This window comes from Cyanistes caeruleus, chromosome 9 (genome assembly GCF_971803275.1).
Source record: "Cyanistes caeruleus chromosome 9, bCyaCae1.hap1.1, whole genome shotgun sequence".
Lineage (NCBI taxonomy): Eukaryota > Metazoa > Chordata > Aves > Passeriformes > Paridae > Cyanistes > Cyanistes caeruleus.
In genome coordinates this window covers 33,188,606-33,209,288 of record NC_141709.1, presented here as the reverse complement: position 1 = coordinate 33,209,288, position 20,683 = coordinate 33,188,606, and the positions used below count along the sequence as shown (strand labels likewise).

General features: G+C 42.0%; 1 protein-coding gene across 2 annotated transcripts in view; it reads left to right on the top strand.

Moving 5' to 3' along the window:
* The window catches only part of JAK1 (Janus kinase 1), a 46,404-nt gene that overhangs the window by 23,508 nt on the left and 2,213 nt on the right, over positions 1-20,683 (top strand). For both annotated transcript variants that reach the window (XM_086841595.1, XM_086841596.1), the window contains exons 3-24: positions 281-479; positions 2,468-2,591; positions 4,934-5,084; positions 6,147-6,310; positions 6,385-6,718; positions 7,896-8,069; positions 9,615-9,772; positions 10,381-10,504; positions 11,641-11,827; positions 13,291-13,397; positions 14,333-14,479; positions 14,667-14,754; positions 16,386-16,513; positions 16,704-16,839; positions 17,166-17,317; positions 18,082-18,232; positions 18,438-18,532; positions 18,774-18,966; positions 19,183-19,307; positions 19,717-19,889; positions 20,225-20,342; positions 20,570-20,680. In XM_086841595.1, coding sequence (XP_086697721.1) covers positions 281-479; positions 2,468-2,591; positions 4,934-5,084; positions 6,147-6,310; positions 6,385-6,718; positions 7,896-8,069; positions 9,615-9,772; positions 10,381-10,504; positions 11,641-11,827; positions 13,291-13,397; positions 14,333-14,479; positions 14,667-14,754; positions 16,386-16,513; positions 16,704-16,839; positions 17,166-17,317; positions 18,082-18,232; positions 18,438-18,532; positions 18,774-18,966; positions 19,183-19,307; positions 19,717-19,889; positions 20,225-20,342; positions 20,570-20,680 — 3,339 coding nt within the window. The remainder of the gene's footprint in view (positions 1-280; positions 480-2,467; positions 2,592-4,933; positions 5,085-6,146; positions 6,311-6,384; positions 6,719-7,895; positions 8,070-9,614; positions 9,773-10,380; positions 10,505-11,640; positions 11,828-13,290; positions 13,398-14,332; positions 14,480-14,666; positions 14,755-16,385; positions 16,514-16,703; positions 16,840-17,165; positions 17,318-18,081; positions 18,233-18,437; positions 18,533-18,773; positions 18,967-19,182; positions 19,308-19,716; positions 19,890-20,224; positions 20,343-20,569; positions 20,681-20,683) is intronic.

Here is a 20,683-nt window from a genome sequence, read left to right as displayed (position 1 = left end):
AGTTGTGGAGGCAGCAGAAGAGAAGGGAATGAATCCCAGAACCAGAATAACCACTGACATTTCTTTTTTCCCCCCTTTTCACCTCGTTGGTTTGGAATAAATCCCCAGCTGAGGGTTTTGGAGAGTTGTGGTGCTGGCCCCTGGCAGGCAGCCCCAATGGATAATTCCTGATTTTGTTTGATGGATAATTAATAATAATAATAATAATAATAATAATAATAATAATAATAATAATAATAATAATAATAATTCCCCTTTGCTCTTTTCCCTCCTCTCCCAGTATCTCAACGTAAAAGAAGATTGCAAAGCCATGGCTTTCTGTGCAAAAATGAGGAGCACAAAGAAAAATGAACTCAACCTGGAAGCTCAACACCAGGGGCTGGAAATCCTCTTTTACCTGCAGGACAAAGCCCCCATTTGTTACTCCAGCGGCGAGTTCACCTCGGAGGAGCTGTGCATCGAGGCTGCCCAGAGGTGTTGTGAGTATTTGCATTTATTTCAGCTCTCAGGAGCCTGGCAGAGCCCAAAGTGAGGCATCCCCTGGCTGGCATCAGGGAAGAGCCACCTTATCCCAATAAATCCCTTCAAATCTGCTTTATCTCACGTGGCAGCGCCTCCCTCTGGGCTGGGGCACAGCAAAACACCTGGAATTCCCCAGGAAAAAGTGGATTTCATCTCTGTTTAATCTCACAGCCCACTGGGCTTTTGTATTTTTTATATCTAAAAATATTTTATTTATTATATATAAATTATAGAATATATTACAATATATATTATAGTCTATATATTACATAATATAAATTATTACATATTATTATCTATTTTATATATAATATATATAATATTTTTGTATATAGAAACCCAGTGTGTTTTTATATTTTTATATATAAAATATTTTATATTATATAATATATTATTATATATTATATATATAATATAATATATGTTAATATATTTTATATATATATATAATATATATATAATATTATATATATTATAATATTATATATAATATTTTATATTAATATTTTATATTAATAATATATTTTGTTTATAATATATTATATAATATATATATTACATTTTATATAATATATAATATATATTATTATATATATTATACTCTATATATTATATAATATTTATTTTATATATTATATATTTTTATATAATATATCATATATATATTACATTTTATATAATATATAATATATATTATTATATATTATACTCTATATATTATATAATATTTATTATAGATATATATTTTTAAAAATATTTTTATATATAGAAGCCCAGTGGCTTATATATTTTTATATATAAAAATATTTTATATTATATATATTATATAATATATAACAATATATTTAGTATATAATATATATTATATAATATATATTATTATATATGTATATATATTTAATATTTTATATATAGAAGCCCAGTGGCTTTTTATATTTTTATATATAAAAATATTTTATATTATATATATATATATTACATAATATATAATATATTTTATATATAATATATATTATATATATATGCATTTTGAAAATATTTTTATATCTAGAAGTCCAGTGGGCTTTTTATATTTACAGTTCTGAGGTTCTTTTCCCATGAAACAGCAAATGTTACCCAGCTGCTGTGGGGTGTGCAAAGGGAACTGGGCAGGAATTTCCCTGCAGCTCTCAAGGACAAACCTCACCAAATGAGAGCTGGTGATGTTTTTGGAGAGATTTGAGCAGAGTCAGGGGATTTAATTTTTAAATAAAAATTTAAATAAATTTATAAATAAATTGAATATTTAGTGAGGGTACCTGTTCCTGCTGGTTTGTAGGAGCTGCTCTTTTGGGGCTGTGAAGCCACAGCTGGTGCAGCTGCCCCCAAAACTGAAACAGTGAATTTTAACAGATCTGTGAATTCTCTCCCAAATTTGCCCTAAACCAGGACAACAGCACAGGTGTGGGGTGGGCTCATAGCATGCATCAAAGATTGATATCAAAGATTGATATCAAAGACTGATATCAAAGATTGATATCAAAATTGATTCCCAAGACTGATGTCAAAGTCTGCTCTTTGCTAAAACCTCCTTTCAGCTCTGGAGGTTGAGTTCATTCCCGAAATAAAGCTGAGAACAAAGTTGTGGGTTTGGTGAAACTCCCATTTCTGTGACCTGGACAAAAAATGAAGGTTTTTATTCATTTCCTTGAAGCTCAGACCTTCAAGGGCAAAATCAGGATTTGAGAAAATGAAATTAAGAGCAGAAATATCTGTTCAATCCACCCCAAACCTCTGGGTTCAGCCGAGGTGACGGCTCCACCTCAACCTTTCCTCCCCGATATTTACTCAGAGCTAATCCCAGTATCTGTTTCATTTAGTGATCCAATATTTGCTTTTTGCATTTTTTGGGCTGTGGGTGTGAGCTGGAGCTGATGATTCAGTCATTTGTGTGTTTTTGTGGCAGCTGTGTCCCCTCTGTGCCACAACCTCTTCGCTCTGTACGACGAGAACAAAAAGCTCTGGTACGCACCCAACCAGGTCTTCAAGGTGGAGGAGAAATCATCCTTCAGGCTCCATTATCGCATGAGGTAAGGGGAAACACCTGCAAAATGAGATTTATTTCTTCCTCAGCACCCTGGAGAAGGAGAAAAAGCAAAACCAAAAGCAGCAGCTTGGTTTGTACAGCTTTAGAGGAGAGGTGGGTGGTGGGAGCTTCAAATTTCTCCTGATTTCATTCAAATTTCTCCTGATTTCATTCAAATTTCTCCTGATTTCTTTCAAATACCTCCTGATTTCTTTTATCTCCTGATTTCTTTCAAATATCTCCCAATTTCCTTGAAATACCTCCTGATTTCATTCAAATTTCTCCTGATTTCTTTCAAATTTCTCCTGATTTCTTTTATCTCCCGATTTCTTTCAAATATCTCCTGATTTCTTTCAAATATCTCCTGGTTTCTTTCAAATTTCTGATTTCTTTCAAATTTCTCCTGATTTCATTCAAATTTCTCCTGATTTCATTCAAATTTCTCCTGATTCCTTTCAAATATCTCCTGATTTCTTTCAAATTTCTCCTGATTTCTTTCAAATTTCTCCTAATTTATTTCAAATATCTCCCGATTTATTTGCATCTTTGGGATTTAACCTTGAAAAAATGAAGTTGAAAAGCCACCAGAAGTTGTTGGGAACAACTTTGGAGAGTGAAAAAGGTCAAAGTTAATTGGAAAATTTGCTCCAAAGCTCTGGGTTTTGTGTTTTTAGGGATGAATTTCCATTTGAAGTGTTCCTGTTCCCACTGAAATCCTGGTGATTTTTAAACCAAAACTCACAGAAACTCTGTGAGTGCCCTCTGCTTTTCACACTCAATATCTTTCTTTTTTTTTTTTTTTTTAAAAAAACCCAGGATTTTGTAATATGCTGGAGTCATTGGCTCAGGGAGGAGGAGAATTTAACTCTTCCCGTGCTGGGTTTGTTTTTTGGTCTGGAAAAGGGATGCAGCTCCCTTCTGGAGGAATTTTGGGATTATGATCCTCCAGATCCTTTCCAGCCTCTCTGGGATAACACAATTTCCTGGAGGCTCTGAGAAGAAGGAGCTGCTGGAGGTGAGTGAGCACAGCAGGGCCCCTCCAGCATTTCCAGCACTCCCTGGCCAGGCTGAAATCAAAATCCTCCTTCCCAAAGATTCCCAAATTCCCAGTTCCTGGAAGATGCTCTGGAGGAGGGCTGGCTCCTGCTCCTGGAGCTCAGGGACACAATTCCCTTCCCAGCTCATTGGGAATGGGGAAATTTGTGCTCCTATTTCTGTTGGGGAAGTGAAATTCCAAAAAAAACCACTCACATGAATCCATGGAGCTTTCCAAGGAAAAGATTCTCCCTTGTTTACTCATCCCTCAAACAATGAGGCTCCAATTGTTTTTGTAACTCCTCAGTGCAGTCTTAATCAGAGCAGTTAATTAGGAATAGGAACAAATTCTCCTCTCAACCACAAACAATGCACAATACCTCACATAATGATGATTTTCAGGAAATAACAGAAGAGTTGGAGTTATTAATTCTGACTGCTCTTCTGCAGGAGAGGGGGGAAGCAAAGTCATTTCCTTTGGATTTCAGAAGGATTTGCTTTGCTCTGCTCTTCAGCCCGAGGAGTCCTTGAGTATCTTCTGGTTCTTGTCAGGAGTTTTTGGCACAGCTTTGGGTTGGAGTTCCTGCCTAAGGAGAGCTGAAATAAAAATTTAAATTTTATTTTGCTGAAGGTCCTGACTCTGCCCTGAGGCTGAGACACTCCAGCCTTGACCACTGCAGATTTGGGGTTTTATAAATGTCAATATCAAACTGGTTTGAACTGGGAGGGACCTGCAATCCCATCCCCTCCAGGGACAGCTCCCACTGTCCCAGGCTGCTCCAAACCCATCCAGCCTGGCCTTGGGCACTGCCAGGGATCCAGGGACAGCCCCAGCTGCTCTGGGAATTCTATTCCAGGGCCTCCCCATCTTCCCAGCCAGGAATTCCTTCCCAATATCCACCTAAATCTATCCACTTCCAGCTTAAAGCCATTCCCTGTGTCCTGTCCCTGCAGGCCTTGTCCCCAGTCCCTCTCCAGCTCTCCTGGAGCCCCTTCAGGCCCTGCAAGGGGCTCTGAGCTCTCCCTGGAGCTTCTCCTCTCCAGGGGAACATTCCCAATCCTTTCTTTCCTCACAGGAGAGCAGCTAACAAAAAAAAGGAAATAAAAAATCTAATAACACCTGATAATTTTATCATTTCCCCCCAGTTCCTCAGGCCAGGAACGTGCTCAGAATGCCAGATCACCAAGGCAGAAATTTGACTGAGTTTTGCTTTTTACAGCTTTGCTTTTCAAACTCCAGATTTGTTTGTGGAAATGGAGACTTCTCCCCAAAAAAAGGTTTTAAAGTTCCTAACTGTTTTTTTTTTCCAGATACTATTTCACCAACTGGCACGGGACCAGCGAGAGCGAGCCCTCGGTGTGGAGACATTGCCCCAGGAAAGCCAAGGCCTATGACAAGAAGCTGGCCCCAGAGGGAACCCCCATCCTCGATGCCAATTCCCTGGAATACATCTTTGCCCAGGTTGGAATTGTCTCTGCTGCTCTATTCCCATGAAAAACAACGTGATTCTCCTTTAAAAACCGTTTTTTCAAGCTCCTGAAATACACATTAGTGCTGTTAGTGCTGGAAAGGGTTTTTCCTTTTGCTGCTGCCTGGTGGAGAGGAGAGGATTTGCTACATGAAGTAAAGAAAACTCTCCCAGCCTAAAATTTTATTTTTTTTTAAAGAGAATTATTTGTGTTTATAAAGGCTGTCAGTCACCTTTTGTGGGACATTTCCACTGGGACATTCTGGGGCTGGAGAGGAGCAGCAGAGGGAAATCTGGAAGGGCTGGGTCCTTTTAATGAGGTTTTTTAATTGGGTGATGATAGAAGATTGATAAACATTCCCTGATTACCCCATGGTGATAAAAATTGATAAACCCACTGCACTTCTGCTCTCCTCTTGTGCCTTCCAAAGGATTTTTCAAACCAGAAAGTGTCAGGTTTCACAAAAAAAAAAAAAAAAAAAGGGAAAATTCAGGTTGATGAAAGAGCAAATTGAATGCTTAGGGGAAATTTAATTTACTTTTGATTCAGAGTAGAATTCCTGCAGGATTTTCACACTTGGAAACAGGAGTTTGCCCTTCAAAAAAATACACAATGTGGAGCTGCTCCAGCAATTCCTTGTTTTGTTGGGAAACCACAAGGAAAGGGAATTCCAGGAGGAATTCCATTGAGGCACAGAAATGTCTTTGCTCTTTGATAACCAAACACTTTCCAGGCTGTCCCAGGGCAGGACTTGGCTTGGAGATGAATCCATGAGAGTCATGGAGACTTTGGGTGGGAAGGGCAGGGATAAAGCAGAGACACAAAGTTGGTTTTTTACACCAGACAATAAAGATTGAAGGTACTAAAAGGGGCCAGGGGTGGTGATTTCTGTAGTTAATTTTATAAAAAGTGGATTTTTGGTGTGCTGACGCATAAAAGAAGGGCAGGAGGTTCCAATTTGTCCTTGTTTAAGGATCCTGGGATGAATTCCTGGCTCGGGGACAAGCTCTGGGAAAGGCCAAATGGATAATTTGTTGTTTTTTGTTCTGTCAAGGGCCAGTATGACTTAGTGAGGGGCCTGGCCCCCATCAGGGACCCCAAGAACGAGCAGGAGGTGCACGAGATCGAGAACGAGTGTCTGGGGATGGCTGTCCTGGCCATCTCCCATGACGCCATCAAGAAAAACATGAAGCTGCCAGAGCTTCCCAAGGACATCAGGTGAGCTGAGATCCTCCATCCCTGCTGGCTCTGTGCTCCCCCAGCAGGAGCTGAACACTCCTTTTCCCTTCCAGTTACAAGCATTACATCCCCGAGACTCTCAACAAAACCATCAGGCAGAGGAATTTCTTGACCAGGATTCGGATCAATAACGTTTTCAAGCATTTCCTGAAGGAGTTCAACAACAAAACCATCTGCAACAACAGCGTCTCCCCTCGGGATCTGAAGGTGAAATATTTATCCACCATGGAGATCCTGACCAAATATTACGGGGCAGAGATTTTTGAGACGTCGTTTTTGCTGATTTCTGCCGAGAACGAGATCAATAAATTTAATTGTGGAGATAACGAGAAGTACGAAGTGATGGTGACAGGAAACAACGGGATTCAGTGGAGGCTCAAGCCCAGTGTGAGTAACCTCTCATCAGTGGGAATTAAAGGATTTTTTTGGGGATATAACAGCTGTTAAAAGATGGTTTTGAGCTTCAGACACTGCAGAGCAGTTTTTATTGGAGAGGCTTTTATGGGATTACAGGATTATCCAGGAAGGAGCTCAGGAAGTTCCAGCCCAACCCCCTTTTTAGGCTCAGTTTTGAGACCAGACCAGGCTCAGGACTTTTATCTTGAAACCTTCCAAGAATCTGGAATTTTTGGACTGGAGCCCTTTTCCAGGAAAATTAATGACTCTGTGAAAAACATCCCAGAATTAAATAGATTTATTCTATGTATTAGAATACATTATATTCTAAATTTAATATTATTATTCTATCATTTATATTAATTTTATAATTAATATTGTAATTCTAATTAATAATTAATTTATATCATTATTCTAGAAGGAAATTTTGGTATAGAGTAAATGTATTGCAATACATTATATTGTATATTTTATATTATTATTCTATAATTTATATTAATTTTAGAATTTATATTATAATTCTATTCTCTAATTCTAACTAATAAATAATTTATATTACTATTCTAGAATGAATTTTTGTATAAAGTAAATGTATTACAATACATTATATTCTATATTTTATATTATTCTATAATTTATGTTAATGTTATGATTTATATTATAATTCTATTCTATAATTCTAATTAATAAATAATAAATTTAAATGCATTACAATGCATTATATTCTATATTATATTGTTGTTCTATAATTCATATGAATGTTGTAATTTATGGAATAATTCTATTATATCATTCTAACTAATTAATAATTAATTTATATTAATATTCTGGAATGAATTTTGCTGTAGAGTAAATACATTACAATACATTATATTTTATATTGTTATTCTACAATTTATATTAATTTTTAATGTATAATTAGAATAATTAGAATAATTAGAATAATTCTATCATTCTAAGTCATATATTTATATTAATTATTTTATTTTTATTTTATTAAATTCATTAAATATTGATTCATTAATTCTAACTTATTAATAATTTATAGCAATACATTTTCATTAATGAATTAATTTCTATCACAACTCTAGAATGCATCTTTGGTTTAGAGTAAAAACTCTGTGCTAAACATGTTTTACCTGAAGCTTTTATTCCCAAACACTTGCAGCCTGTACAGACAGAGAAAGAGAAGAAGAAAAAATCCGATGGCAAAACCAAAAAGGAGGAGGAAAAGCACAAACTGCGGGAGCTGTGGAACAATTTCTCCTATTTCCCTGAAATCACCCACATCGTCATCAGGGACTCCACAGTCAGCATCAACAAGCAGGACAACAAAAGGATGGTGAGAATGAACTCCTGGCACAGAGAATTTTATACAAATTACCCCAAACACGCTTCTGCTGATTGAATCATTAATCCAAATTAATCCCTGCATGGATCATTTCCCTTCCAGGGTGGGGTTGGGTGAAACTTTTTCTCTTTTTGGTTGTGCTGCACTTGTCACACCTGGATTTCCTGGTCCCCTCTGAGCTCCTTTGGGATCCTCCCTCACGGGTGGTTCTGTTTATCTCAGTTCTCTGGGTCAGGAGAAAACTCCAGAGCTTGTTGGGATTTTGTTTCTTGTGTTTATTGGGATGTTTGCACAAATCCTGGCAGGTCTCTCCAGACTTTCTGCACAACTTCAATTCATCCTGCCCCTTGGGCTCAGATGGCACAAAATGGCCCCAAAACACGTGGCTGTTTCATCTTTATATCAATTTTTATCCAATTAACAATAGACATGTAAATTATTTTTCTTAATGACCCATCACCTTGTTAGCATTCAGGAACAGATAATGATTATATGAAGATGTTTTATTAAGAGCTCTGGGTGTCAGGGGTGCACAGACCCAAACCTGACCCAACTTGGTTTCGAGCTGAACATGTTTTTATACTCCATCATTATATAACTTACATATTAATTATTAATGTTCTATTGTATACATTGATTTTACCCAAGCATGGATTTCTTGTGATCCCCCCCAAACCCCTAACATATTTTCTCCTGATTCTTTAAACAATAATTATATCTAATCACATCTAACACATCATTTATCATACACTGACTCCACGGGTGCAGTTTCACCTGATCAAGCACAAGGTCTAACATTTCCCAGGGCCTACTTTTAACTCTTTTCCCAGGGCTTTACCAAGCTTAACTTTCTTTCTAACTCTGCAAATTTTTTATGATTTTAAAATCTTTTACTACCAACCTGTGTGCTGCACTGTGGCATTCTCTACCCAATCACCCACTACTACCCAAAAACCTCTAGAAAATGAAGAAAGAAGGAAAAGAGACAACACCCTAAATCTTCCCTCTTGTCTTCTGTTCTCTAAACTAGTTTAAACTCTAAACTTTAACTTTTTCACCCATTGACTTTAGAAAACTCTCTAATTTACACACTCACACTTCTAGCTTTTCTATTTAACAGTTGTTTTCATGAAAACATGCCCATGAATTTCATGTTCTATGAAATTCAGTGTTCTCCTGGATCTCAGAGCCAGGTGTCAGAGACAAGGGCACACACTCTGTCTCAGACTCCAACAGCTGGGAAAAGGTGACAACTTGAGGGCCATTTTGAGAGTAAATCACCCAAAACTTGCTCTCCTTGGCACTGGGCAGAGCAGAAGTGTTAAAAGTGGTCAAGTGCAGCTCTGTCCACGGCGGCACAAAATTTCCCCTCCCAAATGCCACGAGGAATTCCAGAGCTGGCGCCAGCAGAGAACCGAGCGGCCGCTAAATCCCAACACCCTGCAGCCAGAACTTCTTCCTGGCTCATTCATAGCAACATTCCAGGGATTTTGCAGCATTCCTGGTGTTCTGAGTCTGGCCTGTGTTTGGTGGCAGGAGTTGAAGCTGGGCTCGCACGCCGAGGCGCTGTCCTTCACCTCGCTGGTCGATGGCTACTTCAGGCTCACGGCGGACGCCCACCACTACCTGTGCACGGATGTGGCTCCTCCCCTCATCCAGCACAACATCAAAAACGGCTGCCACGGGCCCATCTGGTCAGAAAATTCTTTTCTTCAATGCTTTTTGGAGGGGTTTTTTTGGTTTTTGGTGATTCCCTCTTTGTCGTGAATCCGCGGGGTTTGGGTGGGCGGTGGTTGTCCCGAAAAGTTCATTTCGTTAAAGGGAAAAGAATCAGTGTTTCTCTCTCTACTCATCTGTAAATTCAGTGTTTCTGCACTCAAGGGGTGTCCCAAGAGTTTCCTCCATGGACACATGGGAATATTTTAGGTAGAGAGTGGAAGTGTCTCTACACTCACCCCAGGACTCCTTTAAAAAACCTTGGCTTTTTAAACACCTCAAGGAATTCTCTTCCCTCCTTTCACCTTTGTGGCTTTTCCCTTTATGTTTAAGCTGCAAACTGTGAAATTCCAGGAGTTCACTTGCACGGTATTGGATGCAGAATTCTCTTTAATAAATCCTTCCTCCCTTGCTCTGTGCAGCCCAATGTCAGCAAGGCACCTTTAAATCCTATTTTAATAATAACAGAAATATTTCTAAGCTGCTGTTACACCCCCAAATAGAAGTTTGCTCTCATGTCCCATCCCAAAAGATAGATTTTTGGATGTTCCCTTGTTGGTTTTGCTCACTGTCTGTTCCCTTCCAGCACGGAATATGCCATCAACAAGCTGAGGCAGGAGGGGAACGAGGTGGGGATGTACGTGCTGAGGTGGAGCTGCACCAACTTCAACCACATCCTCATGACTGTGACGTGCTTGGAAGGCTCAGAGGTACAGCCAGCTGGGCATTCCCAGCAGGAATCTGCTCCCTGGAATCCCTGGGGATGTGTTTTTATCCTTAGGGCACTCAGCCTGATCTCTGAGCAGGGAATTGGGGTTTTTTTCCAGTCCTTTGTGCTCCAAATAGGATTAATTAGATCCAGAACAGCTCCAGTCCTCCCAGTCAAACTGTGCAGGGACATGAGAAACATGAAGCATTTTAAACTCAGGACACAGAGAATTTGTCACTTCACCTTGCCTTGAGCACGGTTCAGCTTCCCTGGGGCCTTTTTGGGAATGGATTTAATTCCCTTGATAGATTTTATTCCCCCAGCAGCCTCAGCTGGAAGCCTGCAGCTGACTTGGTGGTTTGGAGGAATATTTAAAGTGTTCACACACTAATAAACAATAAATAAGAAATAATAAACAATGATAACATAAATCCTCCTCTTAGGAAAACCAGCCATGGAATCAGTGGTGAGTCAGGAAGGGATATTTGATACTGGGTTTATCTCCTGTAGATATTTTTTTTTTAAAAAAAAACAACTCTCTAACAGTGAAACAAGAAAGGAATTTTGCCTTGGAAAAGAGGGAAGGGAGAAGTGACCCAAAGCTGCAGAGGGGAGACCCTGAGAGCTGTGGAGATGGGGAAGTTCAGAAGTTCAGCCCTTGCCCAGCACCTCTGAGTGGAGCTGGAAGATCTCAACACCAGCCTGAAATCTCGTGGAACACTCTGGGGTGGGGAAGGGAGCTTTGCTATTTTTAAGTTGAGATTTTGAAAGCCTGATTGCTCCAGATTCTGCAATTCTTGACCAAGGAAAGAGAAAATTCCTCCAGAAGAGGCAAAACTGCTTAAATCTCAAACTCTGCAAAAAAACCCAACCAAACATAATTTGGGCTTGCTGGGTGATTGATCTTTATTATGCTGCTCTTCTCTTTGAGCCTTCCAGGGAGTGAAAATTCCAGGAATTTTAGGGTTTTTTCTGCTTTGTTGCAGTTTGATTAAAGGACCTTGACTTAGGAGCAGGGCCTGAGCTGGTTCCACGTGCAGTGCCAAGATTTTGGGAAGCTTTGGTGGCTTCACAAACAATTCTTTCACTCCAGTGACCCAATTTGCTTTCTTTTTCTCCCTGTCCCTCCAACACCAGGTGATGAATAACTCAGGCCCCTACAAGAACTTCCAGATCGAGGTGAAGAAAGGGGGGTACTTCCTCCATGGCTCCAACAAATCCTTTGCATCCTTGAAAGACCTCATGGATCACCTGAAGGGACAAATCCTCCGCACAGACAACATCAGCTTCACCCTCAAGAGGTGCTGCCAGCCCAGACCCAGAGGTAGCTTTGGCCTTGCAGGGTTTTGTTGTTGCAAGGGAACAAATTCCAGACACCAGGAGGCTTTTTTAGTGTATTTTTGCTGTGTCCTGGTGTGAAGCTCTTTAAAAAAACAAGAGGTTTGAAGTTTTTTTCCTTCTCTGGGGAGGATTTCTGTCAGAAACAGAACAGGTGGGCAGGGCTGAGGAGGGGGGAAGAGGAACCTGCTGTGTTTGCTGTCACTGTGAGCTGCTGCTGAGGAGCTCATGTGCACGAGGCTGCAGGGAAGGGTTCTGGTCCCAAGGGATGTCCTGAGGAGCCTGGTGGCAGGAGATCATCTGTGAGGTCCCATCTGAGGGACAATGGGGCGGTTGTTGGGTGATGGCAGCGCTCCCTGGAGCTGTTTGCTATGAACTCTGTCTCACAGCTGAATTTGGTGTGAGAGAGGAAGCACAGTGGGCTGATTGTGCTGAGCTGATAATGGTTTCCTGTTAGAAGCAGGGGAATAACTGAGCCACATCCATCACCTGCTGCTCTGAGGCTTTGGGACAGTCCCTGAGCTTCTCCCACTCTGCACAAAGCACGTGGCTCACGCTCTGGAGCAGGGGGACATCGCACATTTGACATTTTGGTTTCTTTTTAATGGCTGGATTTGGGATAAAATAAAATCAAAAGGGTCAGGGAGTTGATTGCCCACTTCAGCTTGTCCCTGGCTTTAGTTCCAGCAGGATTCAGTGTGTGTTCCCTGTTCTGTCTCTTCCCCTGGTGGGTTTGTTCCTTCTGTTTGAATATTTAATCAGATATTCACAAAGAAGCTCAGGGGATACAGAGCTAAAGCAGTTTGGCAGGGTGTGGTTATTGCTGGTGATTCCAGAGCTGCAGATGATGATTTAGCCCCAGCACCAGGTTCTGCTCTCAGCACACACATCCCAATCCATCCTCTCCCAGTAAATAATGCCTGGAAGGCAGAATTCCTGTGCCAAACTTCTGGCTCTGTCCTGCAGCAGTGAGGAGGAAGCTCTGGATTTTTGAGTCTGTTCCTTCTGCTCATTCCCCAGCTGAATTCCAGTGCCCTGGGAACACTGCTGGTGCTTCCCAGAGCACAGGGAATTAGGAAGGAGGTGAAGAGGAGATGAGACTCCCCCTTGCACACTGGAAAGGAGATGGCCCTGCTGGCAGGAGGCCATGGGGGATATTTTATTCCATTTTATTCCATGTACAGCACAGGTATTTCCTCTTTCAATCTTCATGCAGAAAACTCTGTTCAGTTGCTCAGTATCACCTGATGTGGCTGACAACAATTCAGTATTGAAAATACAAACATGAAACTGTGCTTTAATGATCTCTCTGTTGAACAAAGAGCAGAAACCAAATCCAAGTTTCTTTTTTCCTCCCCCTTTTTCAGGGGATTCGAATGCATTTCCATCCTTGGAAGGAAAGGAAGTTTTTCCTTTGTAAAACTTAATTTTCTCCCCTCTGCCTTGCAGAAATCTCCAACTTGCTGGTGGCAACCAAGAAGGCTCAGGAGTGGCAGCCAGTGTATCCCATGGGACAGCTGAGCTTCCACCGCATCCGCAAGGAGGAGATCGTGCAGGTGGGTGCTGGGCAGCCCCAGGAGCCCAGGGTGGAATGCCTTGGGCTGGAAATTAATTTGGTATTGAAGTTTTCTCATGGAAAAAAAGGGTTTTAAGGTCATTTCTTGGGAGTTTTGAGAGCTGCTTTGTTGTGGGTGTTATTTTTTTAAAGCCTGACTCAACAGAGAAACAGAGGTTTAAGGCAATATTCTACAAAATTTCTAAATTTCTAAAAAAAGGTGAACTATTCAAAAGCTCTGAGCAGTCAGAATTCTGTGTTTCAACCTGCCCAAATTTTCAGATTTCCCTATGCTTATAGTTGATTATATATAGTATATAGTTTATAGTTTATTCAGGTGACTTATTCAGGTCACCTGAATAAACCTCAACAACCACACAGGGGCTTGAATACACTTAAATCAGATTTAATATTGCTCAAAGAGCTCTTAAATCGTTCACTTGGCTTCTTCTGTGAAATCAAAAGGTATTGGGGGTTTTTAGCTGCATCACACACAGAGGTTTGGTTTGGGTTGGTGTATTTACAGGCAGCATCCTGCAAAAATATCCCAAGGCAGGATGTTATTTTGGAGGAAATTACTTCCCCAAACAAAGCCTTCCAGTGAAATATTACTTCCTCTCACTTTTGGAAACACATTAAAGATCACCTCAGTAGCAGGTTGTGAATAAGAGCCCCAGCTGTTGTTTATTCATTTGTTTAGTCTGGGAATGTTCAATCCCAGGGAACCTGTTGGATGATGTGGAGGTGTCACATCCGAGGAATTCACGTGGGGAGGATGCTCACAGCTCACTGAGGGAAAAGCAACTCCCTGTCATTGGGAATAATTTGAATTTGTATCCAGATCAGCCAGAGACAGTAAAAAGCACAGATTCCAATAAAAAATTGTGTAACTCTTGTTTGCTTCCTGCCTGACAAATCCCTGCTGCTGTGTCTCAGGGAGAACACCTGGGAAGAGGGACCAGAACCCAGATCTACTCAGGGATGCTCAGCCTCAAGGATGACGAGAACGAAGGCTATCAGAATGAGAAAGAGATCCGAGTCCTGCTCAAAGTCCTGGACCCCAGCCACAGAGACATCTCCTTGGCAAGTTTCTTTTCCTTTTTGTGTCTTGTAGATGGATAATTTTTATAAAAGGGTTGGGAATGGGGAAATGCTGAAGGTTTGCTCATCCCTCCCCTGCTGACCCTCGATGTGCCTAAACCCAGGGGGGTTTTTGTGCTGCTGTTTGTGTTCTGAGCTGAGGGAATGTGGATTTCTCTCCCCTTGGCAGGCATTCTTTGAGACAGCCAGCATGATGAGACAGGTGTCCCACAAGCACATGGTGCTCCTGCACGGCGTCTGCGTCCGCGACGTGGAGAGTGAGTCTGGGGAGGGAGCTGGGGACACCATGGGGCTGCCAGCCACAAATGGCCAACATTTGGGACAGCAAAGCACCTCCAAAGCCTTCCTGCCAACAAATTTCCTGTTCCAACGCTGTGTTTCAGCTCTAAATGCTTTTATCCCAAGAAATTTCCCATTCCAATGCTGTGTTTGAGCTCTAAATGCTTTTATCCTAACAAATTTCCCTTCCCAATGCTGTTTTTAAGCTCCAAAGGCTTTTCTCCCAAGAAATTTCCCATTCCAGTGCTGTGTTTGAGCTCTAAACGCTTTTCTCCCAAGAAATTCCTCTTCCCAATGCTGTGTTTGAGCTCTAAATGCTTTTATCCCAAGAAATTTCCCATTCCAGTGCTGTGTTTGAGCCTTCCAGGGTGGTTCCCCCTAAGGCTGGAATGCTCCAAGGGCAGTGTGAGTACAAAGTGCCCTGTGGCAGGGGTGAAATTGATTCCATTTATTACAAATATGCATTCATTTGTATAAAAGAAATGTATGTTTGTAATACTTATGTAATATTAAATTTATTCCATTTATTACAAATATATTCATTTTTATAAAAGAAGTGTATATTTGTAATATTGATGTAATATTAAATTTACAGCATTAAATTTATTCAATTTATTACAAATATAAATTCCTTTGTATAAAATTAATGTGCTTGCAATATTTATGTAATATTAAATTTATTACAAATATACATTCATTTGTATATAATAAATGTATGTTTGTAATATTTATGTAATATTAAATTTATTATTTTGTATTTATTATTTATTACAAACATATTCATTTGTATAAAAGAAATGTGTTTTTCTAATATTTATGTAATATTAAATGTATTACATTTATTAAAAATATACATTCATTTATATAAAAGAAATGTTTGTAATATTTATGTAGTATTAATTACATTTATTACAAATATACACTCCTTTATATAAAATAAATGTAGGTTTGTAATATTTATGCACATAAAGCATGTACACATTTCTATGTACAGATTTTTATGTTTATACATATAAAATACACCTATGCACATAAAAACTGTAAATATATACAGTACACCTTAAAATGACTTTTTAACCCAAGACAGTCCTAATGTTGTGCTGTGGATGCCAGAAGGAAAATATTTATTATTTATTTAGAAAATAAAGAATATTTAGAAATAAATAAATAAATATTTTAAAATATTTAGAAAACTTTTTATTTTTATTTAAAATATTTAGAAATAAATAAATATTTTGAAAATATTTTAAAATATTTTAAAAAATTATTTTTTTATTTTTATTTAAAAATAATTAGAAAATAGAAAGCCAAATTGATCAGTGCTCCAGCCTTAGCTCTTCCAGACTCAGGACAGGAATTTATTTGTGGATGTTAAACCTGGCCATGCTTTATTGTTTATTTTTATGTTTATTTTTCTGCTATGTGCATTACAATTTGGAATGCCTGGTTCCAGGTTTAATGTTCATGAATCCCCTCAACTTTTTAATCTGAGCACTGAAAGAAACCTCAGGCAAGGTGAAATAAAAACATTTCCCAGGCATTTGGGCTGGGAGGTGGGAACAGAAATGAAAGGACTCGGATTTGCAGCGCTGACTTTCTGCCTTTGCAGATATCATGGTGGAGGAGTTTGTTGAGTGTGGGCCTCTGGATCTGTTCATGCACAAGAAAAGTGAACTTCTCACAACCCCATGGAAATTCAAAGTGGCCAAACAACTTGCAAGTGCCCTGAGCTACCTGGTAAGAGACCTTGGCAAAGGCACTGGGGTTAGTTGGGAATGCATTCCCCACATGGGAAAACTCTGTTTCCCTCCTTCCCCTCCAGGTGTAATTATGCATTTCAGCCTGGAATATTTTAGGGATCCCTTGCAGTGTGGAAATGCTGGAGCACTCACATCCCTCTCACTGTTCTTTCCCTGTTTTTCCGCAGGAGGACAAGGATTTGGTGCACGGCAATGTGTGCACCAAGAACATCCTGCTGGCCAGGGAGGGCATTGATAGCGAATATGGGCCTTTCATAAAGCTGAGTGACCCAGGAATCCCCATCACGGTGCTGTCCAGGCAAGGTATGTCCAGGATCCCTAGGGAAAGGGAGAAATGGCACTGATGGCAGCCAGAACTGGCTGGGGAATAGCAGTCACCAGCATTCATGGATCTGCAAACACACAGTGGCTGTGCACAGCATTCCTTTCTCTTACAAAATGTTGTGTCCAGTGAGGTGACGAAGGAATCTCAGTTTGTGGGTGGCAGGAACACCCTTCTGAAAACAGGAAATTTGAGAGTCGAGAAATTGCTGGACAAATTTTGCAGCTCCAGTTTATTTCAGAGAAGAATGACTCAGTTAAAAGCTGTTTTTTCTGTGCTGTGATATTTATTCACTGTTCTATCCCAGAGCGCGTTGAGCGGATCCCCTGGATTGCACCTGAGTGTGTTGAAGACTCCATAAACCTCAGCATTGCTGCAGATAAGTGGAGTTTTGGTACAACCCTGTGGGAAATCTGCTATAATGGAGAAACTCCACTCAAAGACAAGACCTTAGCAGAGGTAAAACTGTGTTACACAAACTTGGATCCATCCTTTGGTTTTCCCCCTTGTCCTGTCCCTCCATCCCTTGTCCCCAGTCCCTCTCCAGCTCTCCTGGAGCTCCTTCAGGCCCTGCAAGGGGCTCTGAGCTCTCCCTGGAGCTTCTCCTCCCCAGACTGGACAATCCCAGTTCTCCCAGCCTTTTCTAACCCCTGTGTCCAGTTAGAAGCTGAGTGAGATTCTCCCAAACATCTCATTGTTTCTTTTGGATTGATTCCAGAGGGTCTCAGGGGGCACTGCTGCTGTTCACTGCAATTTAAAGAACTGGAGTCACTCTTGTGGTGCCCCTTCCTGCCTGTGGCCACAGCCCTGCAGGGTTGGGAATGCCCATCCCAGCCTTGTCCCACCTGGCCTGGAGCTGGGATCTCCCAGGGCTGTGAGGAACACCCAGGGTGTCCTTGGTAAACGTTTCCTGCTGCATAAATAACAGGGAAAACCTGGCAGGAAATGATTCCTGAAAGTGGAAGTACCCAGCACCTTTTAAACACTTCATGGGTGGTAAGTGGTGGCTCCAGATCCAGCACAAAAGGAATTCTCTGCTGTAAAGACCTGAATTCCAGCTGAAAAGGGAATTTCCTTGGCAAAGCTCACACTGAATTAAGGATTTAATGCTCACATCCTGTGATGTAGAATTGCTCAGGGATCCCCGAGTCCAGCCATTAGCCCAGCTCAGAACTGGGAGCCATGGAAGTTAAAATTCCTGGGATTTCTGTTTGTTCCTGCAGAAGGAGAGGTTCTACGAGGGGCACTTTGTGCTGGCCACGCCGTCCTGCAAGGAACTGGCAGACCTGATGAAGCAGTGCATGAACTACGACCCCCACCAGAGACCCTTCTTCAGGGCCATCATGAGGGACATCAACAAACTGGAGGAGCAGAGTAAGGCCCAGGGCCCACCTGGAGGGGGGACCATGGAATCTGGGGTGGGATCTGGAAGAGCACCTGGTTCCAACCTCGTGGAAGCTGAGGAGCTGCTACGGGGTGGGAAGTTCACCAAGAGAAATCTGGGTGTGGAAACAGATCCAGGATGCCTTGGAGTGTCCCAGCATGCAGGAATCTGACCTGGCATGATTTCCCCTCCTAGATCCAGATATTGTCTCAGAGAAGAAACCCGTCACCGAGGTGGATCCCACTCTCTTTGAGAAGAGGTTCTTGAAAAGAATCCGGGATTTGGGTGAGGTAAGAGGAATGTCACCCCCAGAACACAGCCAGTGCTCCTGGGTGTCCCCACAGCCACCCAGATCAGGGTCTGGGTGTCCCCAAAGCCACCCAAATCAGTGCCTGGGTGTCCCCAAAGCCACCCAGATCAGTGTCTGGGTGTCCCCACAGCCTGTGCTGTGTCACACAAACACCCAAATCAGTGCCTGGGTGTCACTGCCTGAGCCTTGTCCTCAAGGATGCTCCTTTCTCTCCCACCCAGGGCCACTTTGGCAAGGTGGAGCTGTGCAGGTATGACCCAGAAGGTGACAACACCGGGGAGCAGGTGGCAGTGAAATCCCTGAAGCCGGAGAGTGGAGGGAATCACATCGCTGACCTCAAGAAGGAAATCGAAATCCTGAGGAATCTTTATCACGACAACATTGTCAAATACAAGGGGATTTGCACAGAAGATGGTAAATCCTGCAGAATATTAAAAGTGTATAGGTTTTCCTTTAGAACTGATCAATGTCCTGCCTGGAGCAGGTTTTCCTGTGGATTGGCTCAGGGATGGATGATGGCAATGAGCCATGGGATGTTTAAAACGCTGCCGGTGCTCTGGGCTTGTACAAAAGCTGTTGGTGTTCATGAAGTGAAAAGGGTCTGCACACTAAACATGCTCTGCTTTTTAGGAGGAAGTGGGATTAAACTCATCATGGAATTCCTTCCCTCTGGGAGCCTGAAGGAGTATCTCCCACGGAACAAGAACAAGATTAATCTCAAGCAGCTGCTCAGATACGCAGTTCAGATCTGCAAGGTGAGCCGGGCCCTGAGCCTGCAGCTCCTCTGCTCCATCAGCAGCGCGAGGGGATGGAAAACCAGCAACAAACCCGTTCTCCTTCTTTATCCCCAAGGATCAGAACCCCAAAGCCATCTCTCCCATGCTTTGGGTGCTACTGGCACAAAGATCAACAGGGGAATAATGAGGAGGGTCCAAGTTCCAAAGTTTGCTGTGAGAAGTTGTTCCTGTGGGAGGATTTGGAGGATCAAGAGGGAGGGCAGCACTTGGAATGTGCTGGCTTGAGGAAAGGAGCGAGGTGAAGTGTAAAGGGATGGAGATGAGAATGCAAAGCATGGTCAGGCCATGTGAAACAGTAAATGGAGAAAAAGGGATTAAATACTGGAGGAATAAGAGGAAAGAAAAGGCTTCTCTTCTCCTCCCTTAGGGCATGGACTACCTGGGCTCCTGTCAGTATGTGCACCGTGACCTGGCAGCGAGGAATGTCCTCGTGGAGAGTGAGAACAGGGTGAAGATCGGGGACTTTGGGCTCACCAAGGCCATCGAGACGGATAAGGAATATTACACCGTCAAGGACGACCGCGACAGCCCCGTCTTCTGGTACAGCCCTGGGACCAGGCTGCAGGACAGGGACCCCTCTGCTCCCCTTCTCCCCAAGATTGTTCCTGTTTTTATAAGAGGCCTAAGATACACCATGAGAGCAAGGAAAAGGCACCTGGTGGACTGTACTCACCTCTTGTGTTGTTTATTTCTTCCTGCACTTAATGATCCATTTCCCCACTACTCTGGGTTTGGTCTCCTTGGTTTCACTGTGGAACACACTTTATTTTTTTCTTTTTAATTTATGTGTAAGGGCTCCACAAGCACAGCTGTGGCTCTTGAGTCGCTCTGGCTGTGTGAGCTCTGGGTGTGACGCTGGCCCCTCGTGTCCCCAGGTACGCCCCGGAGTGTTTGCTGCAGAGCAAGTTCTACATCGCCTCCGACGTCTGGTCCTTCGGGGTGACGCTCTACGAGCTCCTCACCTACTGTGACTCCGAGTCCAGCCCCATGGCAGTAAGTGGCTGGGACAGAAATGGCTGCCAGAGCTGCTTCAATCCCATCATTTTAAAAAAATTATCCTTGCTTTTGACAACAAAAAGAGGAAGCAGAGAATCGTGGGCTCGTTTGGGGTGGGAGGGAACTTAACGCTCATCTCATTCCACTCTGTCCATGGGGAACACCCTGGTGGGTGTCCCTGCAGTGGGGTGAGGGATTCCCAGCTGATCCCGCTGTCCCCACAGGAATTCCTGAAGATGATCGGCCCCACACAGGGACAGATGACGGTGGCACGGCTTGTGAGGGTCCTGCAGGACGACAAACGGCTGCCACGGCCACCCACCTGCCCTGAGGAGGTG